Source organism: Cervus elaphus, chromosome 13 (genome assembly GCF_910594005.1).
Source record: "Cervus elaphus chromosome 13, mCerEla1.1, whole genome shotgun sequence".
NCBI lineage: Eukaryota > Metazoa > Chordata > Mammalia > Artiodactyla > Cervidae > Cervus > Cervus elaphus.
In genome coordinates, this window is record NC_057827.1 from 45,106,794 (window position 1) to 45,134,712 (window position 27,919).

At 37.7% G+C, this 27,919-nt stretch overlaps 1 protein-coding gene and 1 pseudogene across 3 annotated transcripts in view; one reads left to right on the forward strand and one right to left on the reverse strand.

Annotated features, from left to right (window-relative positions):
* Window positions 1–27,919, forward strand: part of NUBPL (nucleotide binding protein like) — a 225,120-nt gene that overhangs the window by 181,784 nt on the left and 15,417 nt on the right. For all 3 annotated transcript variants that reach the window (XM_043922088.1, XM_043922089.1, XM_043922090.1), the window contains exons 8-9: window positions 2,834–2,919; window positions 25,864–25,984. In XM_043922088.1, coding sequence (XP_043778023.1) covers window positions 2,834–2,919; window positions 25,864–25,984 — 207 coding nt within the window. The remainder of the gene's footprint in view (window positions 1–2,833; window positions 2,920–25,863; window positions 25,985–27,919) is intronic.
* Window positions 13,008–14,031, reverse strand: LOC122707004 (annotated as a pseudogene).

Below are 27,919 nucleotides of genomic sequence, written 5' to 3' on the forward strand. Positions count from 1 at the left end.
GGTCTTAATAGCTATCACTAAGCATTTTTGTAACAGTTTTATGTTGTTTTTTAAAAAGTGAAACAGCTCTTTAAATAAGACCAGTGGAAATAGGTTCATTTTATAGAGAAGTTAATTGAGATATATTGAGATTTAGTGAGCTATTCAAGATTATATAATACATTAGCATAGTCAACAAAACCAGAATTTGGAGCTTTTGACTCCTGGTTCAAGGAGTTACAAGGCGTTCTTACAGCTGTAGTCTAGGATAATTCAAAAACATAGGACAGTTATTTAAATCCCTGATCCTTTGTTAAGTGCCTGTTTTGTGTACAGCATTGGGTTATTTTGTTTGATTAAAAATTGAGAAACATAACCATCCATGAAACTATATTGTGTAGTAGTAGTACAAACAGTAGATGAAGTGTGTTTCAAACAAAAAATGTTTATATCCTCTTAAAGCTAAAGGTACTTTTTAGGGCTAATAGAAAACCCCTCTGTACTGATTTATCGTTATGAGAGAATTTGGAGGAAATAGCCAAGGTGGGGCGGGGGGTGTTGTTTACAGGTGAAGAGAATGGCTCTGAGATTGAGGGACTATAATTCTTAGGGGAGGTGGTATTTCACATCTGCTTAAATAGGATTACTGAGGCAGCCTGTTTGAACTGAAAACTACAGTAAGAGGGAATGCAAAATTTCGTGATCAGAGAGCTGGCTGAGACCTTGAAGACTGTCTGCCCTTGCATTAATTTTACGGCTAAGGAAACTGAGACCTGGAGTGATTCTGAGTTGTTTGCCCAAGGTTAGTCACACAGGTAAATGGGGGCAGAACTGAAATTAGTTTTTCTCCAAATGCCTGGATATGATAACAGAACTGGGAAGGTGGCAAATTATGGAAACACATTGGATGTGCAGAGTTGAGTATATTTTTGCACAACAGTTATTTCCATCAGTCTTTAAAAGAGGAAAAAGAGAAATGTTGGTTTGTTTTGGGTTTCTTGGGAAGAATAAATCAAAATAGAAGAATGTAGTGATCCATGGAACAGTTCAAAAAATAGGATGAGCTGCCTGATGGCAAATATGAGAATGACCTTGCCAACAACTTCTAGGACATTTTTACTAATAATAGTAATAAAAATAATAAAACATATAACCAACAGCAACAGCTATCATTTATTGAACATTTACCTATGGCATCATGTCGAATATCTTATGTACATTACTTCATTAAATTATTGCACCCTGTGACCTAAGTATTACTATGCCATTTTGTAAATTAGAAGCTAAATCTCAAAGAGATTAAGTTATTCCCCTTGTCACACTGGTAGTCAGCTATGGAATAAAAATTTGAATTCTCATTCTGTTTGAATTCCAAGCCAGTGTTTCTGAAGCTTGACTAATGAATAAACCCTTCTTCTAAAGGAAAATAATCTGCTCCATGCCCCAAATAGACTTATTGTTATTAGTAGGCTACTTAACTAAGCATAAACACAAATTCCGTAAGCTTATAGCTTTTATATAATTTTTAAAAACTACAAAACTTACAAATTAAATTCAAGCAAATGTATAAGATCAATAAAATTCAAACTAATGACATTAATTTAATATGAAAGATGAAGTTTCTGCTGTAATGAAAATACCAATTGCGAGATGAATTTGCGGCTAACTGCTACTGCACAGTTACTCTGAGTTTAGTGGGCCAGTCCTGCCACGTGCTTTGTGAGAACTTGATTCTGCTGCTACTTTATTCTGTCTTCTTCAGACTGTCCCTTCAGACTCTGTAGTACTCTGTAACAGTATCATTTGCCCTTCACTTGATGCCATCAGTTATTTATTGTTAACCCTACTTCTGTTTTCATTGCTCTGCCAGAGTACTACTGCTAATTTGGTGGTTTGGAATGCTGAGATGTCATAGCAGTAAATATTTAATTGTAAGTTGTGCTCATCAGGTGATCTAAAATATGTTCATTTTTTTCAGTCTGTCATCTAGAAGAAACCCCCAAATTTAAGAAATTCACAGTGTCTACAAATCATAACCAGGTCTCTGGTGTTTCTACTTAACAGAAAAAAATTGCACTGCACTTTCCCTCAAAACTCAAAACTATCTGGTTACTGTGGGGTCATAGTGGAGACCCAGGAAAGCCTCCATCTCCATCTACTTTCAATGCTGCGTTAGTTCAGACTACCACTGTTTCCATCCAAGTTTCTGCCACAACCCCTAGTTTTATCCCCACCAAACTGGTCTCTACAGTGTAACCCACAGTACCGAGTTTTCTGTAATACAGATTTAGAACTCAGCTGGGGTATCACTTCTTTCTGAAAACTTTCCCCTCTTGTTTCTTCTTATCACCTGTTTCCTCACCCCATTCATGATCAACTTCACCATCCTCTTCTGTAGATTCAGTTAGTTATTTTTCCTTTGTTCTTCCTTCATAACTCCATAACACCCTAAGTCTACCTTTATTATAATCCTTGGTAGCACACTGTGTTGAATCCCTAATTTGGGGGCGTCTCCCCAGGTAGGCTGTTAGGTTCTTGAAAGTAAAGCATACCTCGTGCATCTTCTAGGTGGCACATTGTGTGTGTGTGAAAGGGAAGAAGATCCTGCTGATACAGCTGTGATCATGAATCACACGTCAGTTTTAATTTTAGGAGTGAGGAGTCAAAAATTGGCAAGAACAAAATAGACATTTCCTTATCTTTCCTATTCATGTATGTGAAATTTATACACATTACCTAAGCAGTTAATATAATAGACTCTTTCAGTGTGTAGTCAACAGAATTTTGGAAGTACTCTTTCCGTAAGGAATTAGATAATAGCATCATTTCGCTACGTCTGTTTTCCCTGGATTAGGTGCTGTCATCGTCTCCACGCCTCAGGACATTGCCCTGATGGATGCACACAAGGGGGCTGAGATGTTTCGAAAAGTCCACGTGCCTGTAAGTATTTACACCTTCACTGTTGGAAAAATAAGAAATGCTTCTAACTGAAAAAGCAGATCATTGAGAAACACAAGCCAAAATTTAATTTAGTTCTGGGTGGAAATCTATATGAACACCGTACTTCATTTTTTGTTGTTGTTTAGTCGCTAAGCCATGTCCAACTCTTATGCGACCCCATGGGTTGTAACCACCAGGCTCCTCTGTCCATAGGCTTTCCCAGGCAGGAATACTGGAGTGAGTTGCCATTTCCTTCTCCAGGGGATTTTCCTGACTCAAGGACTGAACCCACATGTCCTGCATTGGCAGGCAGATTCTTTACCACTGAGCCACCAGGGTAGCCCGTAATTCATTTTAATTGTTCTTTAAAAACACACATATAGGTGGAAACAGGAATGCATATTATATTAATCAAAGAAAATGTTGAAATATCCTTCAGGTATGAGTTTTATTATTTTTGGTATGAGTTTTCTGAACAATTATTCCCTCTCTCAACTATTTGTAGCTGTCACTGACTAAAAAAAACATAATGAGAATTTTGGGAAATTATTTAGGTAGATGACTTTTTTCCTTCTGTCTTCTACAGTTGAATCATTTATAGCTCACCATCTTCTTGAAAGGAAGAATTTGCTATACAAAGTGGCAAAAAATAAAAATATTATAAAAAGGAGAGAAAGGACAATTAAAATCAGATGGAGTCAGAAGTGAAGTCTGTAAATAACTTGCGTGCTATTAAGGGACTTAGATGTGTGCTAGAAGTATGCCATGTATTTTCAAGCAGTCACAGGGAAAGAAACATAGGGCCATTATAAGACTGTCCATTTCTATGAGGTTAAATAAAAGAGCTTGAAGCACTATTGATAATAGCCAGGACATGGAAACAGCCTAAATGTCCACTGACAGATGAATGGATAAAGAAGATTACTATTCCTCAGCCATCAGGAAAGAATGAAATAGTGCCATTTGCAGTAACATGGATGGACCTAGAGATTATCATACTGAACAAAGTAACTCAGAAAGAGAAAGATAAATACCATATGATATTACTCATATGTGGAATCTAAAGTGCTATACAAATCAATTTATCTATAAAACAAAAACAGACTCACAGACATAAAGAACAGACTTGTGGTTGCCAAGGGGATGGGGGAATAGGGAAGGAAAGGAACAGGAGTTTGGGATTAGTAGATAACATATATACATAATTATATATAACTGAGTCACTTTGTTGTGTGGAAGAAATTCACACAACATTGTAAGTCAACTATACTTCAGTAAATTTTTTTAAAAAAGAGCTTGATGCTCAAAAGAAGCAGAACTGAGAGGCAAGGCATTACTCTTTCCTAAATCCTCAAGAATGTTAATAAAAGAAACCCTGTAGGTAATGAACACATCTTTGTCACCTTTGCAACCATAAATAGAGGGTTCTTCCTCCTAGTGTGCCTCATCAAAAGTAAGTGGACTTGTGCCAAAGTGTAGTTTAGAACAAGTGTTTCTGTATGAAGCCAACATGATACATCCATCTCTGTGGCTCCTAATGGCTTTGTTTAATTCTTGGTTAGATTTTAGAGCTTGTAAAGCAGAACTGTTTGTTTTCCTTTATGGTTTATTACAGGGTATTTAATATAGTTCCCTGTGCTGCACAGTAGGACCTTGCAGTTTTTCCATTCTATATATAATAGTTTGCATCTGCTAATCCCAAACTCCCAATCCAACCCCCTGACCCCAACGGCCAGAAGTCCGTTCTGTTTGTGAATCTGTTTCTTTTTCACAGGTAAGTTTATTTGTGTCATATTTTAGATTCCACATATAAGTGACATTATATGGCGTTCAACTCTCTTTCTGACTTACTTTGCTTAGTGTGATAGTCTCTAAGTCCATCCATGTAGCTACAAATGGCATTGTTTCGTCCTTTTTGATGGCTGAGTACTATTTCACTGTATATGTATGTACACACACCACATCTTTATCCATTTCTCTATTGGTGGACTGGATATTTAGATTGCTTCCATGCCTTAGCTATTGGAAATAATGCTTCTGTGAACATCAGGGGGCATATATCTTTTTTATTTACTTTTGTCTGGATATATGGCCAGGAGTAGGATTGCTAGATTATACAATAGCTCTATTTTTTGGTTTCTGAAGAACCTTCTTACTATTCTCCATAGTGGCTGCACCAATTTACATTCCCACCAACAGTGCAAGAGAGTTCCCTTTTTTCCATGCTCTCGCCAGCATTTGCTGTTTGTGGATTTTTTACTAATGGCCTTTCTCATTGCAGTTTTGATTTGCATTTCTCTAATAATTGGTGATTTGAGTATCATTTGTACGTCTTCTTTGGAGAAATGTCTATTTAGGTCTTCTGCCCATTTTTTGATTGGGTTGTTTTGTTTTTTTTGTTATTGAGTTGTATGAGCTGTTTGTATATTTTGGAAATTAAGCCCTTATCAGTTGCATCATTTGCAGACATTTTCTCCCAGTCCATAGGTTGTCTTTTCATTTTGTTATGGTTTCCTTTGTTGTGCAAAAGCTTGTAAATTTGAAGTTTAGCTTGGACAAATTTTAAAGCAATAGTAACCAAATACCTGCTTCAGATAGAAAACTGTCTTGATAAAGCACTTAGTTGAACAACTTTATTTCCTATTATGCCCTCCAAGATAAACTAGATGCAAGTGATGCCTACTCAGATAACTAATAAGAATACTTATATGAGATTTTAAAGTATAAATCAGCAAAAAGTTAGATAGTTATCCACCCAAAATTATGGGAACAAGTAATTCATAATCCGTCTTTTTGGCAGGAATTAGATAACTGAACCAGTGATCTGTTACTGCCACTTCAAGGTCAGGATAATAACCATTCTATCAACACATAAGTGAATGCTTAGCTTCTAGTTCTGTAAGATGAGTGCAGAGGCAATTGTCCAGCTCACTCAAAAGGAGCATGAAATCCTTGAGAGAAAAGTTTTTAAAAGAGAGGAAGCCAGAATTTTGTTAGGTGGGTGTCACTGAAGGATAAAAGTTGAGCTGTCAAGCAGAAAGTATTGTGAGGAAGTACTGGGCTGCGTAAGGCTTGTGGGATTAGGGCAGGATTAGTTATGGAAAAAAGGAACCGTTTGGGAAGTGAAAGTGAATGTTGGAATATAAATTTGCAGAGTCAGAGCAGTCCTGGGTCATGACATGGTACAGGATGTGGTTGGTCATGGGTGTGTGGGACTGAAGAGGGGTGGAAATGAAAGTCATTGGAAATGCTTGATTCCTCCATTATTTTTTGACATTATCTGTTGTCTTTATTATAGCCCTCATTCTTCACCCATTTTAATTATTTCCTTCTAAACTGCAAAAAATTTGAAAAAGCAGTAGAATGTTGTAGTCAGCTCTTAACCTGCAAAGCAAGACAGGTGTTCAGTAATCTTTGCAAGTAAATGAGTGAGAACTTCCCAGCAGAGAGCTCTGTAAGCAGTTGGAGGACAGCCATGGTATAGCTGCCTTGTGAAGGGAATCCTGGCTTTGAGCAAGATGTGGATTTGATGACCTCTGAGATCCTTCTGGCACTTAAGAGCCTTGCAGTCTGAGTAATGGTAAAGCATTTGAAATTAGGAAGTATTCCATAAATGCAAAGGAGAAATGTTATGCTTTGTTTATACCACTTCATTTCATTTTTTTCCTGGTTTTTAGTCTTGTTCTCTTTTTTCCCCCTTTTGAAGTGCATTAGTTACCATGGAAACAGTGATGTCATTGGAATTCATTGGTATGGTCAGAGTTTATTAATGTCTACAAAAATGTTTTGAAATTAATTTAAATAATTTCCTAAAACTCAAGGCTCCTTAGGGGAAGGAGAAGAAGAGCTATTAAATTCTCTGTTCTCTGCCTGAAATGATACCAACTTTGCCAAATTCTTGATTATGTCAGTATTTGTAGATAGACAGTTTTAAAAAATAATAATAATTTTTCAATCTTACACATTTTTAATGATGTACTGTGTCATTCTCATCCATTTTTGTTGCCTTTTGTAAGGAAAGCCCTTATAAATGTAAAAAAGCAGAAACATTGCTTTGCCAACAAAGGTCCATCTAGTCAAGGCTATGGTTTTTCCAGTAGTCATGTATGGATGTGAGAATTGGACTATAAAGAAAGCTGAGCCCCAAAGAATTGATGCTTTTGAACTGTGGTGTTGGAGAAGACTCTTGAGAGTCCCTTGGACTGCAAGGAAATCCAACCAGTCCATCCTAAAGGAAATCAGTCCTGACTGTTCATTGGAAGGACTGATGTTGAAGCTGAAACTCCAATACTTTGGCCACCTGATGGGAAGAGCTGACTCATTTGAAAAGACCCTGATGCTGGGAAAGACTGAAGACAGAAGGAGAAGGGGCCGACAGAGGATGAGATGGTTGGATGGCGTCACCGACTCAATGGACATGAGTTTTAGTAAACTCCGGGAGTTAATGATGGACAGGGAGCCCTGGCATGCTGCAGTTCATGGAGTTGCAGAGTCGGACACAACTGAGCGACTGAACTGACTGACAAGGAAGGCCTAGATACCTCAATTTAGAGCCCTTCCCCTACTGTTTCAACTGTAAAGTCACAGGGATTTCACTACCCAGCCCTTTCTTCTTAGGTAGTCTTTCCAGATGCTGAAAAGTGTATTAAAGTATGTCATTGTTTAGTCGCTAAGTCATATCCGACTCTGTGCGATCCTATGGGCTATAGCCCGCCAGGCTCCTCTTTCCACGGAATTCTCCAGGCAAGAATACTGGAGTGGGTTGCCATAACCTTCCCCAGGGGATCTTCCCGACCCAGGGATTGAACCCGTGTCTACTGTACTGGCAGGTGGATTCTTCACCCCTGAGCCACCAGGGAAGCCCATATTAAAGTATTTTTCCTTTCTTATTCTTTCTATATATAAAGGGTCACTTAGTAATTTTAATTCAACAAATACTTATGTTTATTTATTCTACAAATATATATTTACTTACATTGAGTACCTTCTATAAGCAAAGTACTGTGGTAAACTTAATTGATGATTTTTTAAAAAAAGTGAGAATGAAGCCTTTTTCTTCAAGTACCTTATCATCTTGTAGACTAACTCCATTGTAGTGCAGGGGCCCTGAATTCTGAGGGACATGAGAATTCTTTCTTCTCTGGGCTATCAAGGAAAGTTTTCATGAGAAAGTCATGTTTGGCATTCTTTTTTTTTTTTTTTAAATGTTCCTGTAATTTTGTACATGCTGGTCCCTGGCCTGAAAAGCCATTGCCAGTTCATATTCATTTTTCAAATTCCTGCTCAGGCATACATCCTCTAGGAAGCTTTACCCAAGCTACCAGAAAAGGTTAATACTTCTTTCTCTGAACTACTTGAACATATATCTAGTTTGGCTCTTATTCCACTATCAGTCCCAACAGAAGAATCTGAGTTCTTAGAGGGCAAGAAACACACCTTAAATATCCTCAAATGTTCCTTCCGTGGTGTGTAATAGGCATATATATGCTTCCTACACTGACATTTGACCTGGGATATAATGCCATCCACAATCTGCTGTTCCCAGCTCAAGGCCGCTCTGACTGGCATTCTCTCTGCCCCAGGCAAACTGTTCATCTTTCACTTCTTTGTGATTTCCATAGTTTCTCTTCTCGTGGTCCTCAGCATGCTGTTTTCATATCTCAAAACCCTTACCCTCACTTCTCACTTGGTAAGCTGCTTTTTATCCTTTGGTGCTTAGATTAAATGGCTTTTTCTCTGGTGGACTTGCTCTGACCCTATTAACGAGGTAAGCTCTTTCTAGTGTATGATTCAGTAATGCTCTGCTTCCCCTCTTGTAACTGTTTTCACATTCCGTCAGTGTTTTCACATTATAGCGCCGTACTGTCAACTCTGTGAGTACAGGGACCACTGACCTCCTACTGTGTCCACAACATATGAAAGTCACTCAGTAGTGTCTGACTCTTTGCGACCCCATGGACTGTAGCCTGCCAGGCTCCTCTGTCCATGGAATTCTCCAGCCCAGAGTCCTGGAGTGGGTAGCCATTCCCTTTTCCAGGGGATCTTCCCAACCCAGGGATCAAACCCAGGTCTCCCACATTGCAGGGAGATTCTTTACCACCCAAGCTACCAGGGAAGCCCCCAGAACCTATAGCTGCTCACTAAATTTATACTGAATGAATGAGCAGAGGAGGATTGTTATTAGTTTATCATGAGACTAGGGAAGGGACAGAATTCAGTCTGAAAAAAATTCAGGAAATAACTAGTGTTCAGGGTTATTCAGTTTGTCTATAGTTGAAGTAATACATTTGTATGTGTCTTTGCTAGCTAGGTTCAGGTTCCGTCAAACCTTAAATTCTAACTTAAAGAATTTGGACATTCTTCCTGAAATGTTTAGAGGCATTCATAATGAATGCTGGATAGGAAACAGGCAAAATTAGAATGGAACTTTAAAAGGAATTAATCTTGTGGAGATAAGTAGAATAGCAGCCAGGAGTGTGGAGGCAATAAGAAAGCATTAGCAATGGTCAGAGTCATTCACACTCCAGGTTGTGACCCACCAATGAGTCAGGAAATCAGTACAGTGAGAGATATAACCAAAGTTTTTAAACAGTATCAGGGTAAATTGCTCTTAGGAAGAGAAACTGTTATTTCATAGGGATATGGTCTCATTCATAAACACATATACATGTGTTTTTGTATTAGATCAAGATGTCAAATATTTCTCTTATAAGACAGTTTTAGTAAGTTGCAAAAACACTAGTGTAAGTGATAGGTAGTGAGGGTCTAATTTAGAATAATGGCAATGAAAATGAACAACATAATTGACATTTTGAAAGAAGAATAGACAGGCTTAGCAATTGATTACATAGGGTAGGGTGGTTAGGAAAAAAGTCAGAAATCAAAGGAATTTTGAGAGTTATGCCACCATTCATAAATGTACCAGAAGCTAGTTTTTTGCTCTCAGGATTACAGTGTACTAGAAATAAGAGATTAGATTCTCAGTCACAAATCCCTATCCTATTCTGTAAGGATTGTGATTTAAAAGTGTTTGGCAAGGATGAGACTGGTGTTGGCCTTTTTAGTACTATTCACATCCCATGATATATGTGACTGTCCCTTCTCCTCACTGTACCACATTTTTTTATTTATCTGTATAGTGGTAGCCTTTTAAACACAGATTTTTTTTAAAGTACATAGAGAGCTATATTTTCTAGGTATATCTTTTATGGTTGCAAGTTAAATTACTTTAGAAACTGTATTATAATGTTAAGGCAGTAGAGTGCAGCTTATAGAGACATTTTTACTTAGTAGTTTAGAAGAGTGAACTCAGGAGAGTGAATGCTAGGATTCAAATCCCAGATCTGTCACATTGTAGCAGTATGACCTGAGCGAATTACTTAATCTGTGCTTCAATTTTCTCGTTCATAATATAGGAATTATAATAGCATTTCCCTCAGAGGATTGAGGTGAAAAAAAATGAGGGCTTAGTACAGTGCTTGGTATAATCTAAACACTTGATGTCAACATAATGTTATATAATTAATGTTGCTTATTATTCATATCATGAAACATAAATTTACAATTCATACGTGTTTATGTATTGGCCAAGGTATTTTGACTGGTCTCTTTATTTGCTAATAAGAATGTTAAGAAAAAATTTTTTAAAATTTAGATGAATAGGGTCTTTGTGATCTCTTTATTTCTTGAGTATTTTTGTTGGCCCTAAATTGTTCTCTTCATATATTATTAAGTTTCTAAAGTTATTTAGCGCCTGAAATTCTGCATTACTTAAACTTTGCATTACTTAAATTTTGCATTATTTAATGTCAGCTAATTGCTGTCACAGATAGACCTCAAAATTTATAATGATGCACATTAGGTAAAAGTTTATTTCTTGCTTATATAACAATACTAGTATGTGAACAGATGAGCACGGTGTTTTTATTCCTCAAAGTCTTTTAGGCTTAAAGACCACTGCCATTTTAAAATCACCCTTGGGCCATCCTCATTTGAGCTAGCCAGAAGAGGAAGACAGCACAGACGTACGTCACGGGAGATTTTTATGGACGAGGCCTGGTTGTGGCACACATACTTCTATACTTCTGTGCCCATTGTCTTAACTAAAGCTCTGTTACGTTCCCACAGTCTTATTTCTCAAGGAGCCTGAGAGACATAGGATAGCTGTATGCTGACTATGAAAGACGAGAGTGGGTTTTGGTGAGCAGCTAGCTGTCTGTGCTGCTATTGACCTGGCAACAAATAAATTAAAGCTTAGTGCTGGGTACTGAACTTCTTTTTCCCTTTTAATTATTTTTGACAATTCTATTAATATAACTATTACAGCCTTGCAAATAGTTAATTATTTTATAAGAGAGAGATTGGAATTTTGCTTTTGCTGTGGTTTATTTTTTCTGCTGGTTTAAAACCAAGAATTAAGAATCCTACTGTGGTATGGAACTTTGTGGTATTTATTTGTAAGGGTTAATGATTATATTGTCTCCTAAGAAAAATTAGATGATCTTAGAGCCTAAAATAATTGATTCTTATCAATTTTTTTTTTCTTAAACAGAAGGCCCCATAAGTTGTTCTGAGTGATAAGGATCAAAATTGTAGTTCATTCTTTTTCTGGCAGTCACCATTCGTGGCAGTAGGTTATCCATTTGGACCAGGAGTTTCACATCTTCACCCTTGAATGCCTTCAAGAGTCGCGTGTTCTTTATATCTATCTTGGAGCTTTTTCAACATCTAGTTTGTCTTTTGGACCCTGAAAGTTCAATTTTAATACCTCAAGTCTACCTACCTTACAAAACAACTTAGAAATAGGTAACCTTACATGAAGATAGAGGTAAGTGACACATTTATTCTCTTCATCCTTGAGCATAATTTTTCCTCTATGATCATCAAGTTGTCTCACTTGATTCTCTGAAAAGTTTAATACCCTTGATGTACTTAGAGAGTCTTTCATCATTGGCTTTGAAGGCCTTGGAAGATGCTATTAGAATTCTTTCTAGGAACTCTATTAGTTTGCACATGATGTATCATATGTGGCTTCCTTCTTCACAACTGGATAATTTTTCCATTTTCAAAAAATGACTTTTCTTCAGTCACAACCTTTGTAAGACTGAGTAGATAGCATTCTGCATCTCAGCCACAGTTTTATCTTAGAGACTGAAGCTGTTTGCTCATTTTTGTCTTTCTCCAGTGGTCCATGTATGCTTTAAGTGGGAATGCTGTTCTATGTGATTTACATGAATTAACTAATCTAACCCTCACAATAACCCTGTGAGGTAATAACATTATTTTCCCCATTTTTCTTACGTGGGAACTGTAGTACAGAGATTAAACATTTCATATAAGGCTGCCTATCTGTTTATTTTCCCTCCCAGTTGGGTTGCCCTCCGAGATTCGAAAACTTGCCCCAGACCCGCCAGTGAGAGGGTTTCCTGCTGTTTGGAAACTTCCTCTATTAAGACTCCCTTCCTGGGACGGATCTCCATTCCTAACTCTATTGTCTCTCTTTTTATCTTTTATATTTTGTCCTACCTCCTTTCAAAGACATTGGGCTGCTTTTCTGGGTGTCTGATGTCCTCTGCTAGCGATCAGAAGTTGTTTTGTGGAGTTTGCTCAGCGTTCAAATGATCTTTCGATGAATTTGTGGGGGAGAAAGTGGTCTCCCCGTCCTATTCCTCGCCATCTTAGTTCCCCACCTGCCTATCTGTTTAATGGGTCTCTGGGATCCTATTCTAAATGGTCTGCTTTCCAGAGTCTACATTCTTTAAAAAAAAAAAAATTGAAAATTTTATTAATTGAACCCAAACCCAAGATACCGGGATTAACCCAACTCTTAGGAAGAATAAAAAAAGACATTCTCTGGTGGCTCAGCTGGTAAAGAATCTACCTGCAATGTGGGAGACCTGGGTTCTATCCCTGGGTTGGTAAGATTCCCTGGAGAAGGGAACAGCTAACCACTCCAGTATTCTGGCCTGCAGAATTCCATGGGCTGTATAGTCCATGGGATCGCAAGGAGTCAGACACAACTGAGTGACTTTCACTCACTCAATCAGGTTACAGGCTGTAGAAGACAACAGCAGTAACTACACCAAATATTAATAAGAGTAAGAGGCTTTCTGGAAATGGACAATTTTCTGAAATGCTTGCTGAAACTCTTTGTTAAACACAGTGTATATTACTGGTTTTATGAGGGAGTTTAGATAGCCTTGCCAAGTGAAAAAGTCAAAAGGGCTGGGTGGGCCCAGCAGGAGCACTGGCAGATAAGGAGGGCTGAAGATTCAGCAAAGAAGGGCAGCCAGCAGTGATAGAGGCCCCCTGGATGCTTCCCCAGGCTTTTCGTGGCTTTCCTGTCTCAGGCAGCAGAAATCCTCTTGTGCTCCAGAACACTGTCCACAAGCTTGATTTTCACATGGTTGAAAATGAGAGGGGAACCGGTCAAATGAGAGTGCCCCTCATGAAGGCTGGCATTGAGCGAGCAGAGCAAGGACCCCGCAGAGTCTCTGATGAGGTGGGCTGTGGTGAAGCACTTCCCATAAAGCGATAGTGGATTCAGGATATGGTTCCAGGCGGCCATGTAGATTTGTCCACAGAGGATAATGAGCAATACAGGCAGGATGGAGAAGGCCCCACAGAAGGAATAGATAATGTAAGAGATCTGAGAAGTATTCACCAGGCAAGCTGATATTTCTTCGTGAACTTTAGCCTGCTGCCACAAGAGTGGTGGGATGGAGATGTGGATGGAAGTGGCCCAGATGATGGCAAGCCTGGCAGCCGCATGGCCCACTGTCGGGGTTTCCTGTACTCGGGGTATCAGTGACGGCCCAGTACCAGGATGGAGGCTTGGTACCATGTGATGTCAGAAGATGACCAGATGTCACATAGGAGGTGGCCAAAGCTCCAGATGTGGGTGGTTGTATATGTGATGCTGATGAACATGACCAAAATGGAAACTAAGAGGTCAGTCATGGCTAAGGAGCCAATGAAATAGTTGGCAGGGATGTAGAACTTCCTGGTCTTAGAGACAGCAGTAAGTACAAAGGCATTGGTAAAGAAGACGGCCAGAGAAATCTTGAGTGCTTGGAGTCCCTCTTTCCTAAGTCCCTGGAGTTTCTTTGGCATTTGGGAATCTCTTGGGAGCCTCCTGCAGAAGGCCTCCACTGACTGGTTTGAGGGGACATTCTAGGTGACTCTCTCTTTCCACAGACTTTCACACATACAGCTTCTTATTTCATAGTTGTCCTGCTGACAGAATAAAGTCATCCTTCTGTTTCACACTGGAGGGAATCAGCCATCAGAACAGACCAAGTGAAAAGACCTCAAAACTCGACTATTTAAGGAACACTGAGGTGACTACCAACCAGATTCTGCATTCTTAATTGCTATTTCTGTGAATTAGTTAGAGTTGAGGTTTATGTGGATATCATCAAATATCACAGGGTTAAGAAGATTAAGAAATAATTTAGCTTAAGTGGTTTGTGACCCATCTCATAGGTTGTTGTGGCAGTTAAATAAGATTACATGTGTAGTGCTTAGCATAGGTCTTTCCTCATGACATTGTGAAGGGTAGCTCTGAATGTTACTGTTATAGTGGTAGATTTTAGAAATCCTTACAGCCTCTCATTTTAGAATTCAAGGCTTGGAGAAGTTAAGTCATACCTCATGGATCCAGAAGTAGTTGGTCCCTGAGAGAAGAATGATTGCAGGCCTTCCCTGCTCATTGCTCTGTCTATTGCCAAACTAATTTTGAAAGAAAAAAAAAAAGAACGCCAGTCTCATTTTTTAAAATTATAATATCTGTACACATGCTTTAAACTATACCAAAACCTGGTTCAAGGCTAAATGGAGAACTGAAAAGCACTTGTGAATCTAATCAATTTCAGTTATTATTATTCATTCTCTGTTTAACGGTGAGTTTTTCCTCTTCATTTTTTCTTAAATCATAGCTCTTTATCCTTGTGACAGGTTCCAGCCGGCAAGAATTTAACCTGATTGTAACCTTGAGAAATTGGATTATATACTAGCCTGAAAATCTTGCTTGTTACTTACTTGAGTCTAGGTTTAAAATGCCAAGAAGAAATTAAAACTGGAGTCTTCTGAGTCTGCTTAATTCAATACATTTAGACACAAAAATCCAGTATTTCAGGGCAATGTTGATATTTCAAGAGAGTCAATTTTTTAAAAGTTAATAAAAGAAGTGCCCTTCTGAGCCAGTGATGGATTAGAATCACGTAAGAAAAGCGTGCTAAAGGTTTGTGGTGGCTGATGTTAGGCAGGCATGTAGCATTTACTTTCTTTCAGCGAAACCAGCTGAGGTAAAAAGAAAAAAGGATCTTATACTTTGATGAGACATTAAAAAATGGTTGAGCATGCTCACAGCTGCGTCTCAGTAGTTTTATGTAAATTAAGCTGTGGCAAAGCGTCTGTTTTCTAATGTTTCTGTGATCAAAGGATACACAAAATAGCTCTACAGTAAACACAAACAGCTTAACAACATATAAAGTATTCACACAGTATAAAGCTTTTTGGGGGGTGAGGGGAGGGAGTGATCATGTGGATATGTATTCCTTCCTATTTAAGGAATTTTTATGAACAACATTGTAATATGGGTATTATAATCGTCTGTTTTATTACATTAGCTACCCCTGTTCAAAAATCATTAATTATAGAGCACTGCTCTTAAATGACTAGGGCAGTGTTTTCTAATCTTTTTAATACTGAAAGCTCTCTTTTAAATGTTCTCCCACCCAATCCCATTTTTTGAAAAAGTTGTTCAGCCACATAGTCTGTGTATCTTAGGAAGTAATTTGTTTTCTCTTTTCTAGTTAAATGATGTGTGTGTATCACTGTTGTGTGAACTTCTGAACAGAAAGCGATAACCACACATGAGTGTTTTCACACCCAGTTGGTGTAATTTCAACGAAAAGCAAATAAACCTGACAGTTTATCTGTCCTAATAGTCTTAAAGGTAAATGTTTCTCTTCTCTTCAATTTTTAAAAATATTCATAAATTACAGGCCCTGATAAAATGTTTTTTTTTTTTTTTTGCATTTTTAGGACCTTAGAGTAACACTTGATAGGAGAACAATCAAGATAAGTTCTACAGTTCAGCTTCAGTGGTCAACAGCAGCATTGTCCAATAGAAATATAATTCAAACCACACGTGTAATTTTAAAGTTTTTAGTAGCCATATTTTTAAAAATGGAAAAAAAAACAGGTGGAGTTAAATTTATTTATATATTTATCTTTTAAATTTTTATCGGAGTATAGTTGATGTACAATGTTGTGTTAGTTTAAGGTGTACAGTGAAGTGATTCAGTTAAACAGATACATACATATACGTCTGTATGTACTCTTTTTCAAAAAATTTATTTTTAATTGAAAGAATTGCTTTGCAGTACTGTATGCACTCTTTTTTAAGACTCTTTTCCCATATAGTCTGTTACAGACTGTTTAGAGTTCCCTGTTCTACACAGTAGGTTCTAATTATTAGTTATCTATTTCATATATGCTGGTATGTGTATGTCAACCTCTGTCTCCCAGTTTTTCCCTCCCCCTGCCATCCTCTGGTAACCATAAGCTTGTTTTCCACATCAGTGACTATTTCTGCTTTGTAAAAAAGTTCATTTTTACACTTATTCCGCATATAATCAATATCATATGATATTTGTTTTTCTGTGTCTGACTTCACTTAGTATGACCATGTCTAGGTCCATGCATGTTGCTGCAGATGGCACGATTTTGTTCTTTTTTATGACTAAGTAATATTCCACTGTTCTATATGTACCACATTTTCTTTATCTGTTCCTTTGGTGATGGACATTTAAGTTGCTTCCATGTCCTGGCTATTGTAAATAGCTCTGCATTGAACTTTGGGGTGCTTGTATCTTTTCAAATTATGGTTTTCTCTGGGGATATGCCTAAGAGTGGGAGTGCTGGTTCTATTTTTAGTTTCTAAAGGCCCCTCCATACTGTTTTCCATGTGGTTTTACCAGTGTACTTTCCCACCAACAGTGTAGGAGGGTTCCTTTTTCTCCATACCTTCTCTAGCATTTGTTATTTGTAGATTTTTTGATGGTGGCCATTCTGATGTGCTGCAGTGCATGGGGTTGCAAAAGTCTGTGGGGTTAAAGGTTAGGACACGACTTAGTGACTGAACGACAACATTCTGACCAATGTGAGGTGATACTTCATTGTAGTTTTGATTTGCATTTCTCTAATGATTAGTGTTGTGAGCATCTCTTCATGTGCTTTTTGGCCATCTGTAATGTCTTCTTCGGAGAAATGTCTATTTCAATCTTCTGCTCTTTTTTTGGATTGAATTGTTTTTTTTTTTTTTTTATATTGAGCTGCATGAGCTGTTTGTATATTTTGGAGATTAATCCCTTGTCAGTTGGAAGTTAGTTTTAAAATATAGTTAACTCAGTATATTGAAAATACTGTCAACATGAAGTCAATATAAAACTTGAGAATCAAACAAAACGGGATGCCATTTAAACATACTAGGAACTCTGGCAATTCAGTAAGAAAAAAACCCACATAATCAATGGAAAAAAAAGAGAAGAGGCCTGAGCAGTACAGAGCAGAATATACAAATGACTAATAATCATAGAAAAATATGCTTAGCTTCACTAGTAATTTTGACAACACAAAACCACAGTGCAAAGGAGAGCTGGGCATAGCATCAGAAAGAATAAGAACAGACTAGAATACATCTGCACCTCTGTAAGTTTCTGTCACCACCTCTGACCACAGGAAACCTCTAGAGGATAAGGCCTGAGGCTACACTTACTCTTTCCAAATGTCATGCCACTTTACCTTTGGTGAAATTTAACCAGGAGCCATACAAGGAAGGAGATTCTGGGAAATACAGTTCCTAGTACAAACAGCTTGACACTGGAACAATCCAACACAACAAGATACTACTATATACTTACCATACCTGCCCAAATGAAAGAAGCCTGTTGATATCAAATGTTGGTGAAGCTGTGGCACAGAACTGGTATTGTATGAGAATATAAATTGGTTCACTGATGGTGGGAGTATAAATTGGTAGAACTTTATTGGAAAACTGGCTTTTTTTTTTTTAAACTGATGTTAAATATGCGTAACCTAATATCCAGCAAAAAAAAAAAACATGTATTAAAACATTAGTAGAATCACTGTTTAATAATAGCCAAAATCTGGAAACAGCACAGATGATCCAACGAGAAAATGAGTAACTGTGATATAGTCATCATGGACTCTTAGGACTCCATGAAAATGAACTGCAGATGTATGTGATTTAGCTGGATGCATCATACAGACACAAAGGAATATATTGCATGATTACATTCATATCAAGTTCAAAACTAGACAAAATTTATGGTATTAGAAATCAGGCTGTTAGTTTATACCTTTGGCAACCTGTTTTGGAGAGTATAGAGGGAGACTTCTAGGGTGCTGGCTAGATTTTATTAACAGTGTCATGGTAACATGGGCCTACTTTATGATAAGTCCATTCAGTCATGCACTTACGATTTGTGTGCTTTCTGTGTGTATTCATGATACACTTCAATGAAAAAAGGTTAAAGAATAACTTGTAAACTTTAAAACATTATTGACATATTTTACCTTCTTTTACTTGTAGTAAGTCTTTGGTTTCCAGCGTGTGTTTTATACTTAACAGCACATCTCAAATCAGACTAGCCGCATTTCAAACGCTTAGCAGCCACATGTGAACTAGTGGATACCTTATGAGACATTAAGGGTCTAACACCCCACCATTTCAGAGCTTCTCTGGGTTTAGGTTTTTCTTTCAGTTCTTTCCTGGGAATGTCATGTGGAAAGAATAGGGGATTATTCTTCCTGAATTATTAATTTTACTCATATTAATTTTACTGCTACCTCTCTTTTTATGGAATATTTTCTATTTAAAACAGATGGTTGGTTTTGTGTGCAGGTTCACAAGATGCCCAGTAAGCCATCATTTTGGATATTTGTTCTTACTGCTTTCTTGGCCGCTCTTCACATGATCACCTTTTTTTAAAAGCAAACATTTTGTTGATGTCCAATATACATATGAAAAAGGCATGTATTGTAGATATATATTGCTCAGTGCATTTTTGCAGAGTGAATACACCCATTGTTTGTGTTCAAGAAACACAACATCACCCTTACCCCAGAAGCTTCTGCCTAGAGCCACCTCCTGATCACTGCCCCCAAAGCAGAATCCAAATTTATAACACTATTGGTTAGTTTTACATGTCTTTGAACTTTATATAAATGGAATAATAAGTATATACTTTTGTGTGGCTTCTTTTGCTTCAAATTATGTTTGAGAGATTCACTCATACTGTGGACTGTAGCTAAAGTTCTTTCTTTCTCATTGCTGTGTAGCATTCCGTTGTATGTTAGTCACTCAGTTGTGTCTGACTCTTTGCGACCCCGTGGACTGTAGTCTGCCAGGCTCCTCTGTCCATGGGATTTCCCAGGCAAGAATACTAGAGTGGGTTGCCATTTCCTTCTCCAGGGGATATTCCCGACCCAGGGATTGAACCTGGGTCTCCCACATTGCAGGCAGATTCTGTATCATCTGAGCCACCAGGGAAGCCCTTTCCATTATATGAATACACCACAATTTATCTGTCCATTTTACTGTTAATGGACATTTAGGTAGTTTTTCATTTTTGGATAATTAGTTATGAACACTTTTATGCATGTCTTTTGGTAACTGTTATGTCCACTTTTTTTAACATATAACAGAATGGAAATACTGTGCCACAGTATAGGCATACATTAGTTTAAGTTGGTAACTACCAGTTCTCCAAAATGGTGTACCACTTTGCACTCAGCTGAAGCTATGGGTTTTAGTTGTTGTATGTCATCATCAACATTTGATATTTGGGTTTTTAACTTTTTGTAGGCAGGGGGGTTGTTGTAGTCATAGGACCTTTTTCTGTTCTAATCAGGTCTTAAGCATAAATGCATGATATTTCGTTGTGATTCTAATTTGCATTTCCATGATGATAATTAAAATTGAATACTTTTCCTTGTGTTTGTTTGTCTTTGATTATCTTTTTTTATGAAGTGCCTTTTAAGTCTCTTGCTCATTTCTCTGTTGTATTGCCTTATTTCTTCTTATTGATTTGCAGGAGTTCTTTATATATTCTAGATAAAAGTCCTTTGTTATATATGTATATTATAGCTGCTATCTCTTGCTCTATAGGTGCCCTTTTTATTCTTAATTATGTCTTCTGATAAGTTATTAATTTTAATGTTGTCCAGTTTAGCAAAAAATTTTCATTTATGTTTAGTGCTTCTTTGTGTCCTGCTAAAAAAATCTTTCCCTGCATCCAAGGTTTTAAGTATATTTTGCTGTCTTCTTCCAAATATGTTATTGTTTTATCTTTCATATTAGCTCTACAGTCCATCTGGAATTACTTTTTGTGCATGGTGTGAGATAGAGGGTTAAGATTTCTTATTTTCTATATGGATGTCCAATTAACATTGCAGCACTGTGTCATCTCCATTATAAATTAGTGACTTTCATTTATGAGTCTGTTCTGGGCTGTCTGTTCTGTTCCATTACTATACAGCATTTTTTTTTTTAAAGAAATGTGGTATTTGTGTAGGAAGTTTTTAATTGAGGAAATTCTAGAGTTAAGAGGAGTTACTTTGTTCAAAATAACTTAGGAAGCAGTATTAGGCATTTGTCCTTTAACTAGAAGAAGAATATCAGTAATAGAGCCAAGCTTAGGTATCACAATCTCTTAATTTCAAACATATAAAAGGTTATCTCTAAATTGTTTTGATGGTACATTCTTATGAATAAGTGATGTTTGAAAGTATATATAGTTATATACATACACATATATAGAGGTAGATTCTATTATGTATACTATGTAGAGATATAAATTATATAAAAATATGTTATATGTACCTATATATAGATGCTATAAGGCATACTATATATAGGCAATATTATAAATTATATGTATCTATATGTAGTACACATTTATTAATGTTATTTCCATTGTAACACACGGAAAAGTTGGGATTAAAAAGGAAATCATAAGGAAGAAATAGAAATTCTAGTACTTTCTTCCTACACCTTTCTGTCAGCCAATATGGGCTGGATTATGTGTACTAACAACCCTCAAATTTCAGTGGCTTAAAACAACATGAGTTTATTTTTCTCATGCTACACGACCATTACAGTTTGGCTTTAACACTCGTCTGCATTGTTCTTACTCTGGCACCCAGATGGATTGAGCAGCCACTTTCTGGAAGCTTGCTTGTCCCAGGGAGAGAGGGAAACATAATGGGGAATTAGCAGTTAAAGCCTCTGCCTGGATGTGACACATGTCACTTCAACTCACATTTCATTGCCAGAACAAGATACATGTCCTCATCTAATTCAAAGAAGAAAAACACTAACTTTGTTTCCAGGAGAAGAATCCAGTGAAGAAAAGAACTGTGCAGGGTCAAAACTAGAGTATTTTCAGATCAGTTCAGTCACTCAGTGGTGTTTGACTCTTTGTGACCCCATGAACTGCACCTCGCCAGGCCTCCCTGTCCATCACCAACTCCCAGAGTTTACTCAAACTCATGTCCATTGAGTCGGTGATGCCATCCAACCATCTCATCCTCTGTCGGCCCCTTCTCCTCCTGTCTTCAGTCTTTCCCGGTATCAGTCTTTTCAAATGAGTCAGTTCTTCGCATCAGGTGGCCAAAGGATTGGAGTTTCAGCTTCAGCATCAGTCCTTCCAATGAATAGTCAGGACTGATTTCCTTTAGGATGGACTGGTTGGATTTCCTTGCGGTCCAAGGGACTCTCAAGAGTCTTCTCCAACACCACAGTTCAAAAGCATCAATTCTTTGGGGCTCAGCTTTCTTTATAGTCCACCTCTCACATCCATACATGACTACTGGAAAAACCATGGCTTTGACTAGACAGACCTTTGTTGGCAAAATAACATCTCTGCTTTTTAATATGCTGTCTAGGTTGGTCATAAGTTTTCTAACAAGGAGCAAGCGTCTTTTAATTTCATGGCTGCAATCACCATCTGCAGTGATTTTGGAGCCCCCCAAAATAAAGTCTGTCACTGTTTCCACAGTTTCCCCATCTATTTGCCATGAAGTGATGGGATCAGATGCCATGATCTTTGTTTTCTAAATGTTGAGCTTTAAGCCAACTTTTTCACTCTCCTCTTTTACTATCATCAAGAAGCTCTTTAGTTCTTCTTCATCCAGCTTGTGCTTTATCCAGCCCAGCATTTCTCATGATGTACTCTGCATTTAAGTTAAGTAAGCAGGGTGACAATAAACAGCCTTAATGTACTCCTTTCCCAATTTGGAACCAGTCTGTTGTTCCATGTTCAGTTCTAACTGTTGCTTCTTGACCTGCATACAGATTTCTCAGGAGGCAGGTCAGGTGGTCTGATATTCCCATCTGTTTCAGAATTTTCCATAGTTTGTGGTGATCCACACAGTCAAAGGCTTTGGCATAGTCAATAAAGCAGAAGCAGATGTTTTTCTGGAACTCTCTTGCTTTTTCATTGATCCAACGGATGTTGGCAATTTGATCTCTAAAAAGCTGCCTTTTCTAAATCCAGCTTGAACATCTGGAAGTCCACAGTTCACCTACTGTTGAAGCCCAGCTTGGAGAATTTTGAGCATTACTTTGCTAGCGTGTGAGATGAGTGCAATTGTGCGGTAGTTTGAACATTCTTTGGCATTGCCTTTCTTTGGGATTGGAGTGAAAACTGACCTTTTCCCCTCCTGTTGCCACTGAGTTTTCCAAATTTGATGGCATATTGAGTGCAGCACTTTCATAGCATCATCTTTTAGAATTTGAAATAGCTCAACTGGAATTCCATCACCTCCACTAGCTTTGTTCATAGTGATGCTTCCTAAGTCCCACTTGACTTCACATTCCAGGATGTCTGGCTCTAGGTGAGTGATCGCACCATTATGATTATCTGGGTCGTGAAGATATTTTTGTATAGTTCTGTGTATTCTTGCCACCTCTTCTTAATATCTTCTGCTTCTGTTAGGTTCATATCATTTCTGTTCTTTAGTGTGCTCATCTTTGCAGGAAATGTTCCCTTGGTATCTCTGATTTTCTTGAAGAGATCTCTAGTCTTTCCCATTCTATTGTTTTCCTCTATTTCTTTGCATTGGTCACTGAAGAAGGCATTCTTATCTCTCCTTGCTGTTCTTTGGAACTGTGCATTCAAATGGGTATACTTTTCCTTTTCTCCTTGGCCTTTCGCTGAAAACTGTCACCTACTGGATTGGTATTTTTCAGAGAAATAAACATACAAAGAAAAATCCTTTCAGTTTTTCTATTCCATGTTATTTTTTAAAGCCTTCGGTCTTGAGAAATGAGTCTCCTGCAATTATAAGCATAGCAGTCTCTCTTGCTTAAACTGTCAGTGGCATCTCTGCACTCATACAACCTACATACCTAACATGGCCTGCAGACCCTGCCTCTCAAGGCTCATCTCGCACCACTCACCCCATACCTCAGCCCTGCTGCCTTTCAGTTCCTTGAAGTAGACATGCTTCTACTTCTTTTTTGAGTGTGTTTCCTCCCTTTTCCTTGTTTTTAACCTGCTTACTCTTTAACTGTTGGATCAGTGTATCAAACATTTCCCCACTCTGTGACTTCCATAGTAGATAGAGTCCTCTCTTTTCTACAGTCTCGTAATACTCTGTACTTTGCTTCTAGAGAAACTGTTCTAGTTTTTAAAATCAATTTTTGCACTAATTATTCAATCTGTTTCTCCAGTTAGCGTGCAAGCTCCAAGTCTGTTTTGCTCACTACTGTGGGCTGCTTCTTGTGTTTAGCCTAGTTATTGGCATATTATAGCATAGCATTAAATCCTGAGTTTGATTACAATTTTATGTCTGTGACATTTATGTAGTCTATACAGGGAATGTGTGAGACATTTATACAGTCCATAGCAAATGATTTAATAATAAGTTAATCACAGACAAACTGCAAATATACTCTTGCTCCATGTCTCTATATCTTGGAGAGCCTAAGAGTTTCCAGAGAAGGAATACATTTCACATTCTCTCTGAATTAGAATATATCCTTCTTTAAATTTTCATGTTGCATTTTTCTTTCTTCTCCTTCTTGAGAGATTATTTTATTTATATTATTCTTATAAATATATATAATTTTATTTATATAAAATTTTATTTTGTAAAAGTATATAGTTTTATTTATATTTACATTTATGAAAACCTTACAGTTAGGGGATATATACATTCAAGGTAAATGGTAGTAAGACAGCTCAAGTAATGAGTGTATTATGTAGACATAGTGAATAAAATAAGCTGTGTGATATTTAGCTGGGTTTTCCTTAGCTTTTGAAGATGGCATTGAATTACCAAAACATGTTATGATTTATTTTTTGTGACACTTTCCATCAGCGAAAGGGCATATAATGCATGGAAAATGCTTACCTACAGATTTACATCCCTCACTATTTGTCTTCATTTACATACGTGGTAGTAAACTTTAGTCTTTCCTGTTTCTCTTTTCAGAAAGAATAACACATTTGATCACCTTCTTGTTGATATATTTAATTGTGGACTATCAGTGCTATTCTTCATTTAAAATGCAAATGTTCTAATAGAGATATCTCCCATAACGATAAGTGTATTGGTGGGATTGGTAGGATGATATGGACATTGTTACCTGTAAGCCAATTGTTTTCTCCATTTTTACTCTAGAAGACAACCAGGCTTCCCATAAATAAGGAGTAAGATTAGAAGGATCATAAATAGAGCCTGTCTGTTTATTCAGCTAATGTTTATGAAATATCTCTTTTGAAGCTGGGGAAACTCAGAAAGAAATGAACACTTTGTATATAGCTTTAAATTTTTATTTTAAATGATAATATTTTGGTAAGAGCTGAGTTTCAGTCTTCTGCTGACTGTGTCAGTTTTCTTACCTATAGAAAGGATATGCTAACAACCCATCTTATAAAGTTCTGTAAAGAGACAGTAAGATAGTGCATATACAGCCCTTATCCCAAGGCCTGACCTAGAATAAGTACTCAGTATATGTTGCTGGGAATGATTGAGGGCAGAAGGAGAAGAGGGCGTCAGAGGATGAGATGGCTATATGACATCACGGATGCAATGGACATGAACTTGGGCAAACTTTGGGAGATGGTGAGGGACAGGAAGGCCTGGCATGCTGCACTCCATGGGGTCAGAAAAAGGTGGACACGACTGGGCGACTGAACAATAACAATGTATGTTACCTGTTGTCTACTGTGAGGCTTTGTCCACAGTTAGCCTCTTTTTTTTTTAACAGTTAGCCTCTTAACCGTGTCTTTTCTTTTGTTGCTTCCTGCTTATTTTTTCCATGTTGACCTCAAAGGAAAATTCTAAAACAGATCTGGCTGTGTATCACTGCCTCTTCAGTGCCATCTCTGTTGTTTCAAGAATAAAGTCTCAAATACATGGACAGCATTTGGCACCTTACCATCTCTTGGCATCTTACCTTACCACCTCGACCTTTCTACCAAACTAACTTCTGCCTTGTCACCTTTACGGGCCTGCAGCCAAAATAGGCCCTGCGAATCAAAATTCACTGCCTTGGCTTCTGCCCTTTTCTTCTGCCTAGAATTCCTGCTGTAGGCCTCAACCCCTCTTCTTACACTCAACCTGAAGAAACAGTTCTCTGTGGGAAACTCAGAGATCCCTCTTATTCTTCCAAAACAGAATTTTTGATCCCCATCATGTATAATTTTTTAGCACCCATCTCATTACTCGAGTTAATGGCATCTGTCTTGCTCTCCCACTAGCTTGAGTTGCTTGAGAGCAGAGACCATTACTTATGCATCATAGTATCTCTGGAACCTAGTAGGCACACAGTAGAAGCTTGTTGAAATAATGGATTGAAATTCGGTTTAATTTTGTTTTGATTTCAATGTGTCTTTATTATTCTAGGTTCTGGGCCTTGTCCAAAATATGAGTGTTTTCCAGTGTCCAAAATGTAAACACAAAACTCATATTTTTGGTGCTGATGGTGCAAGGAGACTAGCACGGACCCTTGACCTTGATATTCTAGGTAAGACCACCAGATATTCTTTTGCAAAGGAACTAGCATGGTGATGAAGATCGTCTCAGAATGATGAAATGCTTTTGGCTTTGTGTTTTGAATTAAGTCAGTATAGTGCACTTCTCTGTGTTACCCTTTCTTTGGCTTTTTGTGATACTTCATTAGTGGAACACATTTTGAATAGGGGGTTTGTTCTGCCAGTTATAACTCTTGCTATAGATGAAAACTGCCCATAACCTGAATTTGCAAAGAAAGTTTTGTGGTTTGAGTACTCTGATTTGAAGTCCACATTTTAAATAATGGTCATCAGTTTGTTTGCTAAGTTGGAAAGACATCTGTTAGTATAAGCAGAAAGTGAAGGTGAAAGTCGCTCAGTGTCCAACTCTTTGTGACTGCATGGACTGTATATAGCCCATGGAATTCTCCAGGCCAGAATACTGGAGTGGGTAGCTCTTCCCTTCTCCAGGGGATTTTCCCAACCCAGGGATCAAACCGAGGTCTCCTGCATTGCAGGTGGATTCTTTATTAGCTGAGCCACAAGGGAAGCCCAAGAATACTGGAGTGAATGGATAGCCTATCCCTTCTCCAGCGGATTTTCTCGACCCAAAATTGAAATAGGGTCTCCTGCATTGTAGGCAGATTCTTTACCAGCTGAGCAGATGTATATAGAAATACCTATTTCATATGTTGTGGCAGTCTTTGGAAGTGTCAGTTCTTGATGAGCATGAAGAAATGCCTTCCTGATCAGTTCTGAATGTATAAGTCCTCTGCTCTAGAAAAAATGATATTTACTGTTTTCTGTAATCTTTTTATGCCGTATCTATGAAGTATGGCACCTGAAACTTACCTTGTCTATACTGTTCATGTTACTGAATTGAAGAATTAATTAGTAATTGAAGGAGAAGTCAAATCATGTGTTAAAGGAGCAAAACACAGATTTTAGATAAAATATTTTTTAAAAAAAATCCACAAGCCAACTTAATGGACTTTTTAGGGAACATGTTTTGATATTCTGCATATGAGGTTCTGTTCTGGGTAAAGGCAGATGTTAGGTACTAAATAATAGAGGCATAGAGTGAATTATATGTTTTAGGTAGTTAACAATTAAGATTCCTTAGAGATCAAGGAATTAAAAACATTCTTTATTATAATTAGGTTTCTAAAAGTTGATGTTAAATGTATTATTGTTTTTATGCGTTTGTACTATAGTAGCTACCACAGTACCAGGTGAATACTAATGATATATTTTGATACATTTTTATAATTAAAGATACTAATTTTATTCTGCAACTGTTTCTCATTTAACTAACCTAGGAAGTTCAGTTTCCCAAATCTGCATAATAACATAGCAGATTGACATTCACTTATATAATAAAGTAAATGTGTAATTATAATGGCATTATTGAATTATGCTGACAGTATTATAATTCCCTAATTTATGAATGGGTGGTATGATTTTATAAGTCAATTATTTAGGACTTGAAACATGTCTCCTAGAGGAACAATCTACATATGGAAGTTACATTTTAACCAACAGCTCACAAATGTATGCATGCATGCTGAGTCGCCTCAGTCGAGTCTGACTCTTTGTGCCCCTATGGACTGTAGCCCACCTATGGACTGTAGCCCGCCAGGCTCCTCTGTCCGTGGGATTCTCCAGGTAAGAATGCTGGAGTTGCCATGTTGCCAGTGGCAACTCCAGTATTGGAGCTGCCAATGCTGGAGGGTTGCCATGCCCACCTCCAGGGGATCTTCCCGACCCAGGGATCGAACCTGCATCTCGTATGTCTCCCGCATTGGCAGGCGGGTTCTTTACTACTCACACCACCTGGGAAGCCCTGCAAATCAAATGTATAGTTACCCTAAAAATATATCAGAAACACTGACTACTGATCACAGAAACTCGGCTAGTGCTATAGACTGTTGTATCTCAAACTCTTACAG